Below are 14,652 nucleotides of genomic sequence, written 5' to 3' on the forward strand. Positions count from 1 at the left end.
TTTCCAGAACCATGTAGATATTATTATATCAGATTGGGCTCAACCAATGCCTTTTCAGCTCTGTGTGTGTATATCCATGAGTAGGTATCCACTCTTTGTTTCTGTCTCTTTGCCTATCTATTGTACATTTATGTAAATCCAATATTTATTCATGTATTGTTTTTGTTAAGTAAAACATACGTCATTGTGTGATTCTCTATTAAAATTAAGAACTGATATATCATTAATCATTAAAGCAAATTGAGTTACATGAAGACAGAAACAGGATATGACATGAGGGCTTTTTTATTTTCATTACATCAGATCTGAGATTTTTCAGAAAGTCGCCTAATGCACAGGTAGCTCTGTTGTTCGCCACTTTTGGTGTATATAATTCCCTCTCTTCGAAGTACCATCATCTCCACTAACTTCCATTGCCCTCTCTTTTGCCTGCCACATGTGCAGGAAATCATGAAATCATGAATGGTCTACATTTAGCACCATTAATGTGACACAATCCACGTGACACTTTTAGAGATGTCCTAATGGCTTGAGTCACACTGTAAGATTTATCCGTTAGTAATTATACTAAAAACAACAAAGATACAGATTTCAAAAACACAAAATGAGTTTGTACACTTGTGTGTGCTTATGATGTGTGACTGTGTGTATGTAATTGTATGCAATATTCACTGTTCATGTTAGATGTATCAAAATTTCTTCAAACTTCAAAAAAGATACAACCTTAATGCATTAAAAAGTGTGTTCCAATCTATAAGTATGTCAGTGTCAGTCAAAGGAGTCCCCTCTTTTTTTTTGTCTGCCTGTGTGTCCTTGATCCTTTGTATTACGTTTTTCAAGAAGGGAGAAATGTGTCCATTCAGAAAAGACTCTCCAATCTTGTTGTGCCCTACTTATCAGAGATCACCTCAGATCCCTTGTTTAATCAGCTCATGCTCAGTATTGTAAGAGTTTTTCTAACTGGAGTATTCTCACTTATTGAAATATTAAGGTTTGTGTCTATGATCGCCTTTGTATGTATATGTCTTTCCCACTTTCTCAATCATGTCTAGCACACCCAGCGTATGAATCTGTCCATAAAAGCACTCTTGCTCAGCTTAGAGTAGTCATCTTCCTTAAAGATGGCTGCTCTCTCGCCCATGCTGAGTTGTGTTAGAACTTCATGGTCTAGGTCAGGTCCCACAGATACCAAGGTAGAAACAACATTATTCTTTCTCATGGAACCAACAGCTTCCTCTAATCCTTGACGTCCAGTCACTCCATCAGTGATGAAGACAAATGATGGCTCAGCATACCGTCGAGCACCTCGAGTGTCACTCTTTAGAACCTTGTTGATGGCGAAGATTACGGCATCTCCAATGTTGGAAGATGAGCCATAATAATTGAGACGTCCAAGCCCTTCTGAGATCTCTGTCAGATTAAAGGTCAGGGGAAACACTACATCTTGCTCATCCTTTCCTCCATACTGCAACAGGGCCACACGAGCATTGGCTGGGTCATCATTTCTGCGGGCAAGTGACAATTGGCGGCCCACCTCTTCCACGAAAGCTGCTGAGTGCTGGAAGTTTTGCTTGCCAATTCGTTCTGAAGCATCCAAGATGAAGACAAGGTCCACGGGACGCTGTGTGCACTGAGCAACTGCAAGCTCTGTAGGAGAGAGGTGTATACATACAATGTATACAGCTCATTTACAAGCTAACTAGACCTAGATATTTTGTATACAAGTGACTATATCTCAAGTGAGATGTATAACACATTAACATTCTATAACCCAACACAATCACACATTTAAATACAAACACACACACATGATAATTATAGTAATCAAGAGCAAATGGAAGAGAAGAGAAACAGAAACAGGCAAAACTAGTGAAGCTATAGGAAAAGCAGCTGTGCCAGAATTTATTATAGGTAATGAAAGATCATGATTGTGCCCCATACAAGGAAGGTTGATTGGCTGCTACAAATTATGCCAAAAGAAAAAAATCATTTCAGAAAATGTCTCGATACAGTTGATTTCCATAGTTCAAGAACAATTATCTTCACAAAGCCATAGAGAATACAGCCATCTCCAGTAATACATTATAATTACAGGGTATGAAAGTCACCCAAATACAAACCTACTGTCTATTGGTGAATGACAGTAATTTAAAAAATAAATAAAAATTAAGCAAAAATGTTTTGGGGGAAGATGTGAAAATGAGAGGTTAAAAAAAATGAGTGGACAGATTTTTTTCCTCCGCATTTTTAGATTTCGGAAATGCCAGTGGGGTCAGGCAGCAAATTGTGGTGAGAAGGGAAAAAATTAGACCCTAACATTACCCAAACAAAACCACGTGATGCTTTGATTAAGCTGTAGCTTAATAATGTGAGTAATATCAGCATTAAGAATGGGCAAGGATTCACTGATTAAATAATTTATTTTGTAGATAAGCACCTTATGAGCACAGCTAATAAATGGCACTATACTCAATACTGATATACAATAAATTATATTTGAGCAATATATATATTTATTAATATTGTGGCCCTGCCAACTTCTAGTCTCTCTTCTATATATGTGGTTATTCATGACTTCATTTTGTAGCAGCAATTTTGCATGTTTGAGAGGTTTGTCCCATTGATCACATAACCAGGACATAGACTGTTTTGGCTAAATTAGGGACAGCTCGTTAACATATTTTCACATCTGGATCCCCTGTAATGTCTGTGTGAATCATTTTAAAAGAATGGATAAACAGATCGGTCCAATTCTGCCTCTCCTTCCCAATTGAGAGTTTGGCTTTCTCAGCCGTATAAACCATCGTGGCAACCAGCTGGGAGTACATTTGAGTCTCGGGATTCGCTTTCCGGGTCTCAAGGAATTCAGCAACCTGGGTAATGCTTATAGGAAAGCTGATCTCCTCGGGTCCCCTCCCACCTGCAAGTGAGTGTCAGAAGGATAGGGTCAGGGTTCCCTCACCCCTTAAACAATTCTGCTAGCCCGTTACGCCCAGGCATGTCTCCCAGAACACATATGCTGCAGGATAGCTGTAATGTGATGTCACCAACTAACTTAATGCTATTTTTTCAATATTAATTATGTCACCTGTTCTCTGGGCTCTGCAGTACGTACTGTAAGTCACAAAGCCAGTCCTTTCGACCATCTATAGTTGTATTGTCTTGTCCTACAGTTTTGTTTATTAAATTATTCTGCTTTTTTCAAGCATCAGTTAATTCTACAATGTGGAAATCATTTGATCAAATTTTAAGCAGAAACAGGCATTTCTGTTATCTGTTATGGGTGTAATAAAATAAAAATCTCAGTAATTAAGTTTTCCAAACAAAAGGTATTATAACATTAAAAACTGTTCAGATATCTAAGTCAGTTGAACTATAGCAGACAGAGGTCTTCTGCTGCATATACCTCCCATGCATACCATGCGCGTTTGAAAGGGGTTAGCGAGTGATGATTTATGTAGCAGTACATGAGATGGTGACATCATGGGGCGTGTTTTGCAGTGATTAACAGTGACCCATTCATACACATGCATACTCAACACAATGTACTCCTCTTTCAGAATTCAGTACCCTAACACTGAACCTCGATAGAGTGTCAGCTCTGAGAGGCAACTTCTCACCTGTGCCTGTATTTTTAATTACCTGTCTGACATGGCAGGTCCGGACACACAATCTGGGGATCTGAAACAATACAATTGTAAAGATCATTCAGATATTAATTACAATGGAGAAAGGAAAAGAGACTTCCACTATATAACCAGAGGACGATCATTCATAGGGGAACTTGGGATAACATCCTACCAGATAATTAATATATAATAATAAAAATATTAATATAAAAAAATAAATTAATATATTAATAAAAAAAAAAAAAGGTTAAAGGGCAGGGCTTCCCAAAAGGTAGATCCCCAGATGTTTTAAAACCACAGCTTCTATGATGCTTTGTCATTTGAAAGACATTCTAAAGGCACGCAAAGCATCATGGGTCTTGATGTTTAACAACATCTGGGGATCTACCTTTTGGGCACCCCTGCTTTAAGGTATAACTATAGTAGAATTAAATAGTGACTGCATCTGAGCACATTTCTGCAGTCCCCCTTCCACTTATTCCTCTTCTACACAGACTGACTAACTGGTAAAATCAGAAATGCAACAGTTCCACATTCCTTCACTCTAGTAAAAACGTGTGAAGCACTTGCTCAGGTGAATAGTACAGCAGCAGTGAATAAACTCTCTATAGCATTCACAGTTAGGTTATTATTTCAGCAGTACTGTGTGTATTCATAGGGCACCGTGGCATTGCTATGACAGCTAGACATACACTGTATATTAATGTACATGGTTATGAATTGAATAGAAAAGAAGTACTCCCCCATAGCTAGCTCTTGGAGAAGACCATGTGAGGTGTGAGGGGCCGGGCATTGTGTTTTGTAAATGAATACAATTAGCATTGGTTAACTTACAACATGTAAGTTGTTATTTAGTAGATATATAGTCATGATTTATTTAGCAGATCTGTTGACTGACTGATTTGTAAAGTTTCTGTGCTGGAGTCATCCAGTAACTATGAATATTATATAAATGTAGTTATTGGCAACATCTCATCAATACAGTAGTAAAAGGAGGTCCCAGCTGGTATTTGTCTATGGTGGGAGAACCACCTTATAATTCTCTCTCACACACTCATGAGCCATGGTTTGTACATTAATAAGAGATTCACCACATTTTATTTCTATTTAGTACCTGGGCACAGTCGCTCCTCCATATTATCTATGAATTCATCTGCCACCAACTCAGAGAAGTGTTTCATCTTCTGCACACGCTGTGCCTGGTTGCAGGCAATGGAAGTCAGAGTCTCATCTTCTTCCTGTTTGTTGAACATATCTCCAATACCAATGGCATTGACATCGACATCTCCACCACATAGAACCTGGAGACGTTCATCTGGGTCTCTGGGGTCATGACGTCCATCAGTAATTACGACAGCGAATACTTTGGCCTTGTCACGTCTGGTCTCTTTGATTAACTTGTTGTAGGCAAACTGAAGAGCAGAAGGAGTCCAGGTACCTCCAGCTATCCATTCCAGGCGTCTGACTGCTTCCTTGAAGCTGGACAAGGAATCAATACGGGGATCGTTCAGTTGGATTGCCTCAAATGTGCCTTCATGACTGTACTGGACCACACCAACTCGGGCACCTGTAGAGTATGACAAGGTTTGTTCAGCACATGTTATGGTCATATGTGAAAAACAACTACCAGAGATTAATTCAAGACCATTCATATTTTCTAATGACATTAATTTAATTGTCAGGTAACCAATATATAATTTACTTTAATCCATTAATAATACTCTTCACTACTACTTTGAGCTAAGGCCTATGGGTTAACAGAGACACCTTTGAAAGCAGATTATCTAGATCTCTTGCAGTGCAATATAAATTATAGCATGTGAATTAATCAAACAGTAAATTACACTGTATAGCAAACAGTAGGCAAAAAATAAATAAATAAAAATAATAAACAAAGAAAATATATTTTCCATCTAGCCATTTTACCCTGTTTTTATGCAGCTTTTAATATATGCATTGCTTGTATATTTTGATAGTTTTGCCAAGTACTCCACTAAAGCTGCATTTGAATAATGCTGGCTTGCAATCATTGCAGTACCTGTATCAGAGTTCGGGTCTTTAGCAATAGCTCCCAGCCTGCTTACAACATTGATGACAAAGTTTTTCTCCAGAGAGAAATTTGTATATCCGATACTCTCAGAGCTGTCAATAATGAATACGATGTCCACAGCCCCACAACGTTTCTCACAATCTGAAAGGGACACAGTAAAAAAAAAATCAAGTACAAGCTGATTGCATGTGAGACCAGGTGGAATGTTGAAAACCCAGAGAGGATCCAAAACTATTAGGTATCAATTATTCTATCAATGTGATCTAGGTAAAACAAACAGAGCTCTGCATACTATTACATGGCCACTCTTCGGCGAGAGATGACTAATATTAATTAAAATATCTAATGCAAATTCTGGGGCGTGTACACAGTTCTATTGACTTAACCAAGTTTTCAATGTTTACTTACATAAAAAAGACAAAAGAAAACAAAAAAACAAACAAGCAAAAACAAAACAGTACAGGTAAGGAAATGATCAGACATTTACATTGCAGTTGAATGACTAATTTTAATAATTTTTAGAGGGCGTGTATTAAACATTTGCATTAAAATGATTACATAAACATAATGCATTAAAACTCCCTTACTTGGAGTATACAGCAATAATTAAATCATTGCTACAGTCATGCGTAGTTCATGTTCAAGTATAAATAGCGATCAGTAAGTGTAACACAGGATGTACATCTCTTAAAGCTTGCTAATAACATTTATTTTCTTCACAAATTCTTATTTAAGATCTGAACTATCAGCGTGAGAAATTAATTTAGCAGCCGGTATGTCTGTGTCTTTCAACTCTTTACTTTGTGTCCTACTTTAAAAGACCAATGTACTAGTATGTTGTGCTCATGTAACCATGCAGGTAGATAGTACGATAGTACAGATAGTCAGCCTGGTACAAGAAATGTAGTCAATGCAACCCCAAATTGTGGCATTTCCATAATTTGTACATATCTACAAAGTCGTTGAGAAGCCAACTCGTAAAGAGGCCATACTAGATTTAGTGTTAACAAATGGATATTTGGTATCAGATTTAACTGTAGGTGAAAATGTAGGATCCAGTGATCATCAGTCAGTGTGTTCTAATATAAGAACAGTGACTTAGTCACACCACACAAAAACAAAAGTTTTAGACTTTAGAAAAACAGACTTTTCTAAAATTAGAATATGTGTAAAGGATCCATTATCTGACTGGAGCAATTTAAATGGAATCCAAGAGAAATGGGATTATTTAAAAGTTGCACTGCTGAAGGCAACATAAAATTGCATTAATGGACTAATGAAAGTATTTTACAAAATTGGGCAGACTAGATGGGCTGAATGGTTCTTATCTGCCGTCACATTCTATGTTTCTATGGTTCTTTGCTTACTGTGTAATGATACATCTGTATGTCCAGCTTTGTAGTTCTGAATAGATCATGATACAAGCAAAATATTGTATGTGTGAAAACTCTTGTGTCCTGTCCTATTAGGCTTGTGGAATTTATGATAATGACTTTGTTATATGTGCCTAGCCTTGTTTGCACTTTGTCTGTTTGAATAATTATTTTGTATATAATTGCATGAGTATTGTTGAATAAAGTATTTAATAATATGCAGATATTTGAATGTGCATCCTGATTTTTGTATAGATATGTCTATTTGGGGCATTCAGGGGAGTGCCCATTTTATTTTGCACCTTATTGTGTAGTGGTGGTTACATTTTATATACTCCATGCGATATTGTTGTTAGGCATGAAAACTCACCACAGCAACCACATGTCTCTCTGACGTAAGTCATGACATCACAGTCCTGGGAAAATAAAGAGAATTTCTGTAATATATATTCCTATACTGTGTTCACTCATGTACTGATCTGTGGTTCTTGTTATTTCCCATATCACTGAAGTGGTTATAGTGTGTAGAGTACCCTGGCACCATCCTCCCATTCAGCATTAGAACATTTTTAATGATTTAGCATTAAACAAGAGTCCTGAGCAGTACCCTGTATATTCTATGCTGATCTGGCTAATTATTATTATTATCATTAGCATTTATATAGAATCTACTTATTCCGCAGCGCTTTACAATATTATAAGGGGGACATTTAATAATAAATGAAACACTTATGTAACAAAAAGGTTACAGGAACAATAGGTTGATGAGGACCCTGATCAAACAGTTTACAATCTAGAGGATAAAGAAGCATTATCCTGAGTACCAATGGATGGTGGTGTTCTGCTGCGAGTGTCAGCTGTCTACTCTTAGCCTATCACAGTCAACCATTGCATGTATGAATTGGCATGGCTAATTAGCATGGCTAATCCCCCTCTTACCCATATCCCCTATGGTGACTGGGCTGTGATGGTGAAAAACCCGCATTTAATGTTAAAATGCTCAAACATTGTTTAACATTGATTGGAGGGACAGTGCCAGAGAATTCAGGTACCATAACCACTTAAATAAGATGCCACTGTTATAGTGCCTACACTGTCCCTTTAATTAGATAATTAAGTCCAATAGCAATTGCAGCCTTCCAAACCTAAATGTTATGCTACTTCCTCCCATGCACCACGCCATGCCCTGTCACATCACGTCACCGGACACCTGATGTTGTGTTAATTAATTCACACAATTTATTGTTCTTCTCATAGTCCTATAATATGGCACATCCTGGCTGGGCACGCCAAATGCACAAGTATAAAACACACATTTGTTTTATACCATTACCTGTTATTACTTTGTTATTACTTTGTTGATAGTTTTTGTAATGCAAATAAAGAAAAAACACATTCAGGCTTACTTGCTTAAAATGTTCCCTTTTAGAAGTCACACCTTTACAGCATGTCACATGAATATTGCACAATGCAAGAATACTTACTGTTAGTCCGGGATCACCGGAGGGGCCAATGTCACCCTAATAAAAGAAGTAGGCAATAAATGTTACTGAGCACTGTGATACAGTATATGTGGAGAGTAAAAAAAAGCAATGTGAATCATATATTCAGTGTGAGTGAGACTATAATAGATGGTACGTAGAAAGCAAAACACTGTTATACAGTTTATCTAGAAACTGAGGGTGCTGCATGATGCTGTATATATGAAAGTGAGACTGCACTATGATGCTGCATACCTATATAAGAGGGAGATAATATTTTGCATGAAGGAGTACCAGTCGGAAGATGAAACACAGGGTGACTATAATGAACCATGCAATAAAAACTACAATAAGGATATGGAATTCTCTGCCTGAAGATGTGGTTTTATCAGAGTCCGTACAGATGCTTAAACTGCAATTGGATGAATACTTGCAAAAGCATGATATTGCAGAATATAATTTTTAATTAGTGGAGTAATAGCTTCTTGACCCAAGAAGACATCTGAATGCCATTCTGAGGTCAAGAAGTATTTTTTTTTCTAGTTTGTTGAAAAATTGGAAGCGCTTCAAACTTCAACATGAGATGTAAGAAAGGCTGAACTTGAGGGGCGCATATCTCTTTTCAGCCTAGGTAACTATATAAAACCATCAGCCCCTTGAGATTGAATTAAACCTTGTACATTTTAACTAGTGATGTTTCTTATAAGGGCTTGTGACAATAAATGCATATTTTATATAAGTGTTGCACAATATTTGTGTTGTGGCTGTATTTAATTTTGCGCTTCCCTATTTATTTACTAGATTTACATTCTATACAGTAAGAACTGTGCTGGGATGTCATATCTGACTGAACGTGGACAATATTGTTCACTATACCGGAGAGCCAGGTTCGCCAGATTGCCCTCGGGGTCCTGGTTCTCCTTCAGGGCCAGGGTCTCCCTGCAATAAAAGAGAAATTAAAAGTCAATAATAAAGTTTATTTTATATAGTAATCCCAAAACTCTAAAAAGTTGTCGCAATTGTGTATTTACCCAACACAGGTTGTGTGATACTCACAGGCTCTCCTGGTACGCCCTTTGTTCCAGCTCCTCCTTTCAAACCAAAGTCTCCTCTCCCACCCTAGGAGAACAGTGAGAATCATGAGTACATGGAATAGAAGAAATATATAAGTAAAACATACATGCAGAGTATTGTAGCTGTGCGTGTAAATGTGGGTAACAATCTGACAGTGGAACTGAATAAAACTGTTCTATGTGCATATTAATTTTAGAAAATGTGGACTGTCTAAAATGTAGAAAAACTGAGTGTGAGCACTTCTTGAATGTAATATTTTCTACACGGAAATCTACATCCTCGCATCCATCTTGGCTATAATCTGTCTGTGTTATATACTGAAATAAACATAATTAAAAAAAATGAGCAAGTCACATGTTTACAGTTTGTAAATTCTACCTAATAAAACACTAGAATGGAGCGACTTACGTTTTCAATAGCAAATTCTATTCAGTTAAAAAAATCATTAACAACATTTATTTGGCACATGGAATACACAGAAATTCCATTAGAGGACCACTATAGTGCCAGGAAAACAAACTAGTTTTCCTGGCACTATAGTGCCGTCCCACTCCCGTGGCGCTGAAGGGGGAGGAAGGGGTTATCCCTTACCTTTTTTCCAGCGCCGGGCTCCCTCGTGGCAAGAGCCACGCGCGCATTCAGCCAGTCTCATAGGAAAGCATTCTCAATGCTTTCCTATGGATGCTGGCGTCTTCCCATTGTGAAAATCACGAGAGGAGCGCGGAAGCGCCTCTAGCGGCTGTCAATGAGACAGCCACTAGAGGCTGGATTAACCCATAGGTAAAACATAGCAGTTTCTCTGAAACTGCTATGTTTACAGCAGAAAGGGCTAATCTTAGATGGACCAGGCACCCAGACCACTTCATTAAGCCGAAGTGGTCTGGGTGCCTATAGTGGTCCTTTAATTGCTGTTCAGGGATTCCCTAAAAAATTAGTTCAGTTTACACCATTTTGATCTTTCATGTATTTGGTTTTCACTCTTTTATTAGACATTATTAGACAGTATTCTGCATTATGAAGTATTTCAGACTAGTGAAATATTAGCAAAGAAGTCAATTATTGTACCTAAATAATGAACCAGGTTAATAGGTATTTGTAAGGAATATGATGTTATGTTTTGGAATATGGCTTCCCTCTTAGGTTTATTAACTATTTGGTATTTAGTAAACACTACTGAATGAAAGGGAATAAAAACTGTAGTTGACGTGCATAAGAATGGAATAAAAAAACAGAAGTAAAATAAGTACGAAGTTTTAAAATGTACAGACTGTAGGTCATTTCACTTAAGCATCCTAGTTTAATTTTATACTCAGTGATTTTGTGCCACTCACCCTTGGTCCTGGTGGACCACTTTCACCTTTATCTCCCTGTAACAACACAAACAACACAACTATATATCAGATATAGAGCAGACATGATATGCATTGTAACTATATACATCAAAGCACTATCACTTAAAATTTTACATTTTTTATTCTATTTTTGTAATTGTGTTTTTAGTAAAATAATTTTGCATTGTATGTATTCACAATGATCTTACCACAGATTAATTAAATACACTTTAGTTCATTTAGCACTATCACTATTAATTTGTTTCCCGTGTTAAAATTAGTGTAGGACTCCCCGATATTGGGGTACTGTGATGTAGTGGTGGGCTATATGGCCATATGGTGGAACTGAATCCCCATATTTGTTAGCCAAGATAGGTGATTTTTGCGCACTGTTTCTTATTCTGATTTTTTTTTTTTTTATAAATTGTGGTCTCTAAGACAGCACCACTGCTGAGAAATGCATGTTTCCTTTTTTTCTTTAAGATTAAGCAAAAGTCACATACAATAGAAATGTCATACAGTTCAGGTCTGACTCTGTATCAGTATAGTACAATCACATCTCTAGATCTCATAGTGTTCTTAAAATAACTACAAATTCACAAGCTACATTCCAAACTAGACATATCCATAACATTTTCAGTTTACACTTTACTACAAATAAGTTATATTTTGGCATTTTTAGTTTTTTCGACCTGCATTAGCTGAACATTTCCATTCCCTTGCATCTGCCATAGGCCAGCTATGACTTACCTAGGGCATGTCTCATCTTTTCTGTCTAGTAGGAATGGTTACTTAATATCCACATATTATAAGTGACTTCAACTCACACAAATCTGCCCTAATGTGAGAATTTACTGCATATGCCACAACCCGGTTCAGTTGACTGCATCTGCAGGGGCGGCAAAATTGATCTTTGCCTAGGGCGGCAGAAATCCTTGCACTGGTCCTGCAACCACCATACATCAATTACCCAACACCAAGAGCTGACCCATTTTCCTCAAACTCAAAACTAAAGAACCAAACATAAAGCCCCTTAAATTTAGTAAAACTTTGATATTCCAAAGCCCTTCAAAGTCATACATATATATATATATATATATATATATATATATATATATATTACTCAATCTGATATCTATTGAGAGATTCAACAAGCAAAAATGTATAATTATGCTAAAAAAATAATTTTCGTTGAGTAATACAAATTCCCTTAGGTTAGTTTGCAAATTTTGCTATGGATATTTATACTCACCGATAGACCTCTTGGTCCTGGATAACTGATACCGGGTCTTCCTCGGTCTCCCTGCACAAAAAGATCAGTGCATTAACAAGCAATTATTCTCCAACAGCAGAACTCTGAATGTCCCTCCGTGGCTCACAGCTACTAATGATTTACATAGACAGAATTCTCTCATTGTATATAGTAACGTATTAAAATTATATTAAAGTATAGTGTAATTTAGTACTATTAGTGATATTTTTAACGATGATATGCTAATATGTTTATAGAAGATCTTAACCTAAATTCTGATATGGGGAAGATTAGTGAACTATGCAACTTTGACTGTGGCATGGATTTAGCTGCCAGATATGTTAGTCTACTACAATAAGAAGAATGGTGAAGAAACCATGTACCTGGCTTCCGCCAAAAATATCTAGATTTTCATGATACTTTTTCAAATGCATTCTTGCATCTTGGATGTTAGAGTGCTGCATCAAAAACATGTCCTGGACAAGAATATTTACCTGTGCATTCTGGGCGCTTTTGCACTTCATTGGTGCTGCTTTTATTTATACATATTTTAATCGGTTTGGAGATTATTTTTAGCACCTTTATTTTACTTGTTTTTATTGGTATTTAAGAATCTTTGCCCACCATGGAAACACAGCAGCATGTGCAGAATAGGTATTTCTAACATATAGTTTATGATGAAAGAATTACTTTGGGTTGATATTGTTGGGGTCTCACTGAATATAACGTAAATATAATTGGATAACACTTATAACTTTTAAACAAATCCCACCATATTTCGTTATGTTTCTTGATTTTTTTCAACCTCACTGTGTGCTGTTTCGGTCTTGCATCTTCTGAGATGGAGGTGGGCAAGGAACATTGGTAGGTATGTGTTAACAGAAAGCAGGCTGCGCAAGGCACTGCGCAAGGGTGGCAGGTCCTGTCCCATCAGGGGTGGTGGGGCATTGTCACTCACTTAAAGATTGTGGCCAGGCTAACTGCGTCCTCAAGGAAGTCCATGCACAGAGCATTGCTGAAATTCTATTTACATGGTCTTAGTGCGCAGTCCCATCCTGCCAGCAGATTTCAAAACAGGTCCCTGCAGGGTCAGGTTTCCAATTATTTAGAATAGGTTTCTGTCTACAGGCAGCTGACCACTGGGGGTGTCTGTTTACAGTACTTGAATGTATCTTTTCGGCTTATATAGCCTGGTTGGGAGAGAGAATTACTAGGAGCCTTGGCTGTGACAGTACTTGACTGTGATACTGTCCACAGAAATTCAGGACAGTTGGCACCTATATTAACATTCTTATGGTGTATGCATCCACTGAAAAAAGTAATTTATTAATGCAAAATAATTATTCAGCACCATCTATATACCTTGGGTCCAATTTGTCCAGAAACTCCTCTCTCTCCCATGTCACCTGGATCTCCACGTGACCCCTAGAAGAATGAACAGAAGAGTTAACATTATTGAGAATGCTGACAAACAATGACACAACTACAACAATAAGAGAAGAAATGGAAAATGCCCTGCGATTATATATATATATATAGTTTAATAGATTTAAAACCACCTGATTTTTGCAAAAATAATGTTTAGTTACAGTATACATTGATCATACATTGCAGGCCTATGCAATGTATGATCAATGTACCCCATTCTGGCAGATCCTATTTTAGCACCACCTGCTCTTGTGTTATTAATCTACATTTTGGGAAATCCATCTTTCTGGGACTCTCTGCAGAGCAAGGTTAAATAGGGACCTGTAATGAGGCACATGTGACAGGGGGAGGTGCAAAACCAAGTAAGCTCGTCTTGACGGACATACATACATACAAACATATCATTATTTTTTATTTCAAGATCATCAAATATAAAAATGAATAACTGTTGACAGAGAATAATAGTGCCAGAAATACACACTGCCTTCTAAGTGTCTCAGCGACAGGGAGGGGTGCAAAACCAAGGGAGTTTTCCGGAACTCCCAAATATGTTTACACGAGAAAAAAAAGGTTGCACTCACCTAAACTCACCTACGTTAAGGGTGCAGGCTAACAGTTTTTAAAAACACCTGACTTAAATAATGGGGGTTTAGTTACAAAGGGTTCTCAGTATATTTGTACACAGACAGTGAAGAAGACACATAACCAGTGAATAGTAAATGCAGAAAAAGAAAACCGATGGAAGTACTTACATTCCTGCCAGGAGGACCTTGAAGTCCTTGGTCTCCCCGTGGTCCTGGTGGTCCGCGATCACCCTACAGAAAAATAAGAACAAATTCGGATTTGTAACCATACTGATCCTTTATTTAGGAGGACTTATTACATATAAATCATCCAGGTTATATCATTACCTCTGTCTTTTTTTTGCCTTTGATGCTGTTAATGAGCTAGTGACTTAACATGCACAAGTGAATTAATAAAATGAATTGTAATTACAAGAAATTTGCCCAGTGCTCCCTGAATGTATCACAATT

At 37.2% G+C, this 14,652-nt stretch overlaps 1 protein-coding gene across 2 annotated transcripts in view; it reads right to left on the reverse strand.

Moving 5' to 3' along the window:
- Positions 1–269: 269 nt before the first annotated feature.
- The window catches only part of COL6A2 (collagen type VI alpha 2 chain), a 31,876-nt gene continuing 17,493 nt past the window's right edge, over positions 270–14,652 (reverse strand). For both annotated transcript variants that reach the window (XM_063430056.1, XM_063430057.1), the window contains 12 exons: positions 14,371–14,433; positions 13,553–13,615; positions 12,191–12,241; positions 10,939–10,974; positions 9,590–9,652; positions 9,410–9,472; positions 8,537–8,572; positions 7,423–7,468; positions 5,668–5,820; positions 4,744–5,196; positions 3,643–3,681; positions 270–1,647 (listed from right to left, as the gene is read on the reverse strand). In XM_063430056.1, the coding sequence (XP_063286126.1) occupies positions 1,049–1,647; positions 3,643–3,681; positions 4,744–5,196; positions 5,668–5,820; positions 7,423–7,468; positions 8,537–8,572; positions 9,410–9,472; positions 9,590–9,652; positions 10,939–10,974; positions 12,191–12,241; positions 13,553–13,615; positions 14,371–14,433 (1,665 nt within the window). In that variant the 3' untranslated portion in view covers positions 270–1,048. The remainder of the gene's footprint in view (positions 1,648–3,642; positions 3,682–4,743; positions 5,197–5,667; positions 5,821–7,422; positions 7,469–8,536; positions 8,573–9,409; positions 9,473–9,589; positions 9,653–10,938; positions 10,975–12,190; positions 12,242–13,552; positions 13,616–14,370; positions 14,434–14,652) is intronic.

The sequence above is a fragment of the Pelobates fuscus genome, chromosome 8, assembly GCF_036172605.1.
Source record: "Pelobates fuscus isolate aPelFus1 chromosome 8, aPelFus1.pri, whole genome shotgun sequence".
Taxonomy (NCBI): Eukaryota; Metazoa; Chordata; class Amphibia; order Anura; family Pelobatidae; genus Pelobates; species Pelobates fuscus.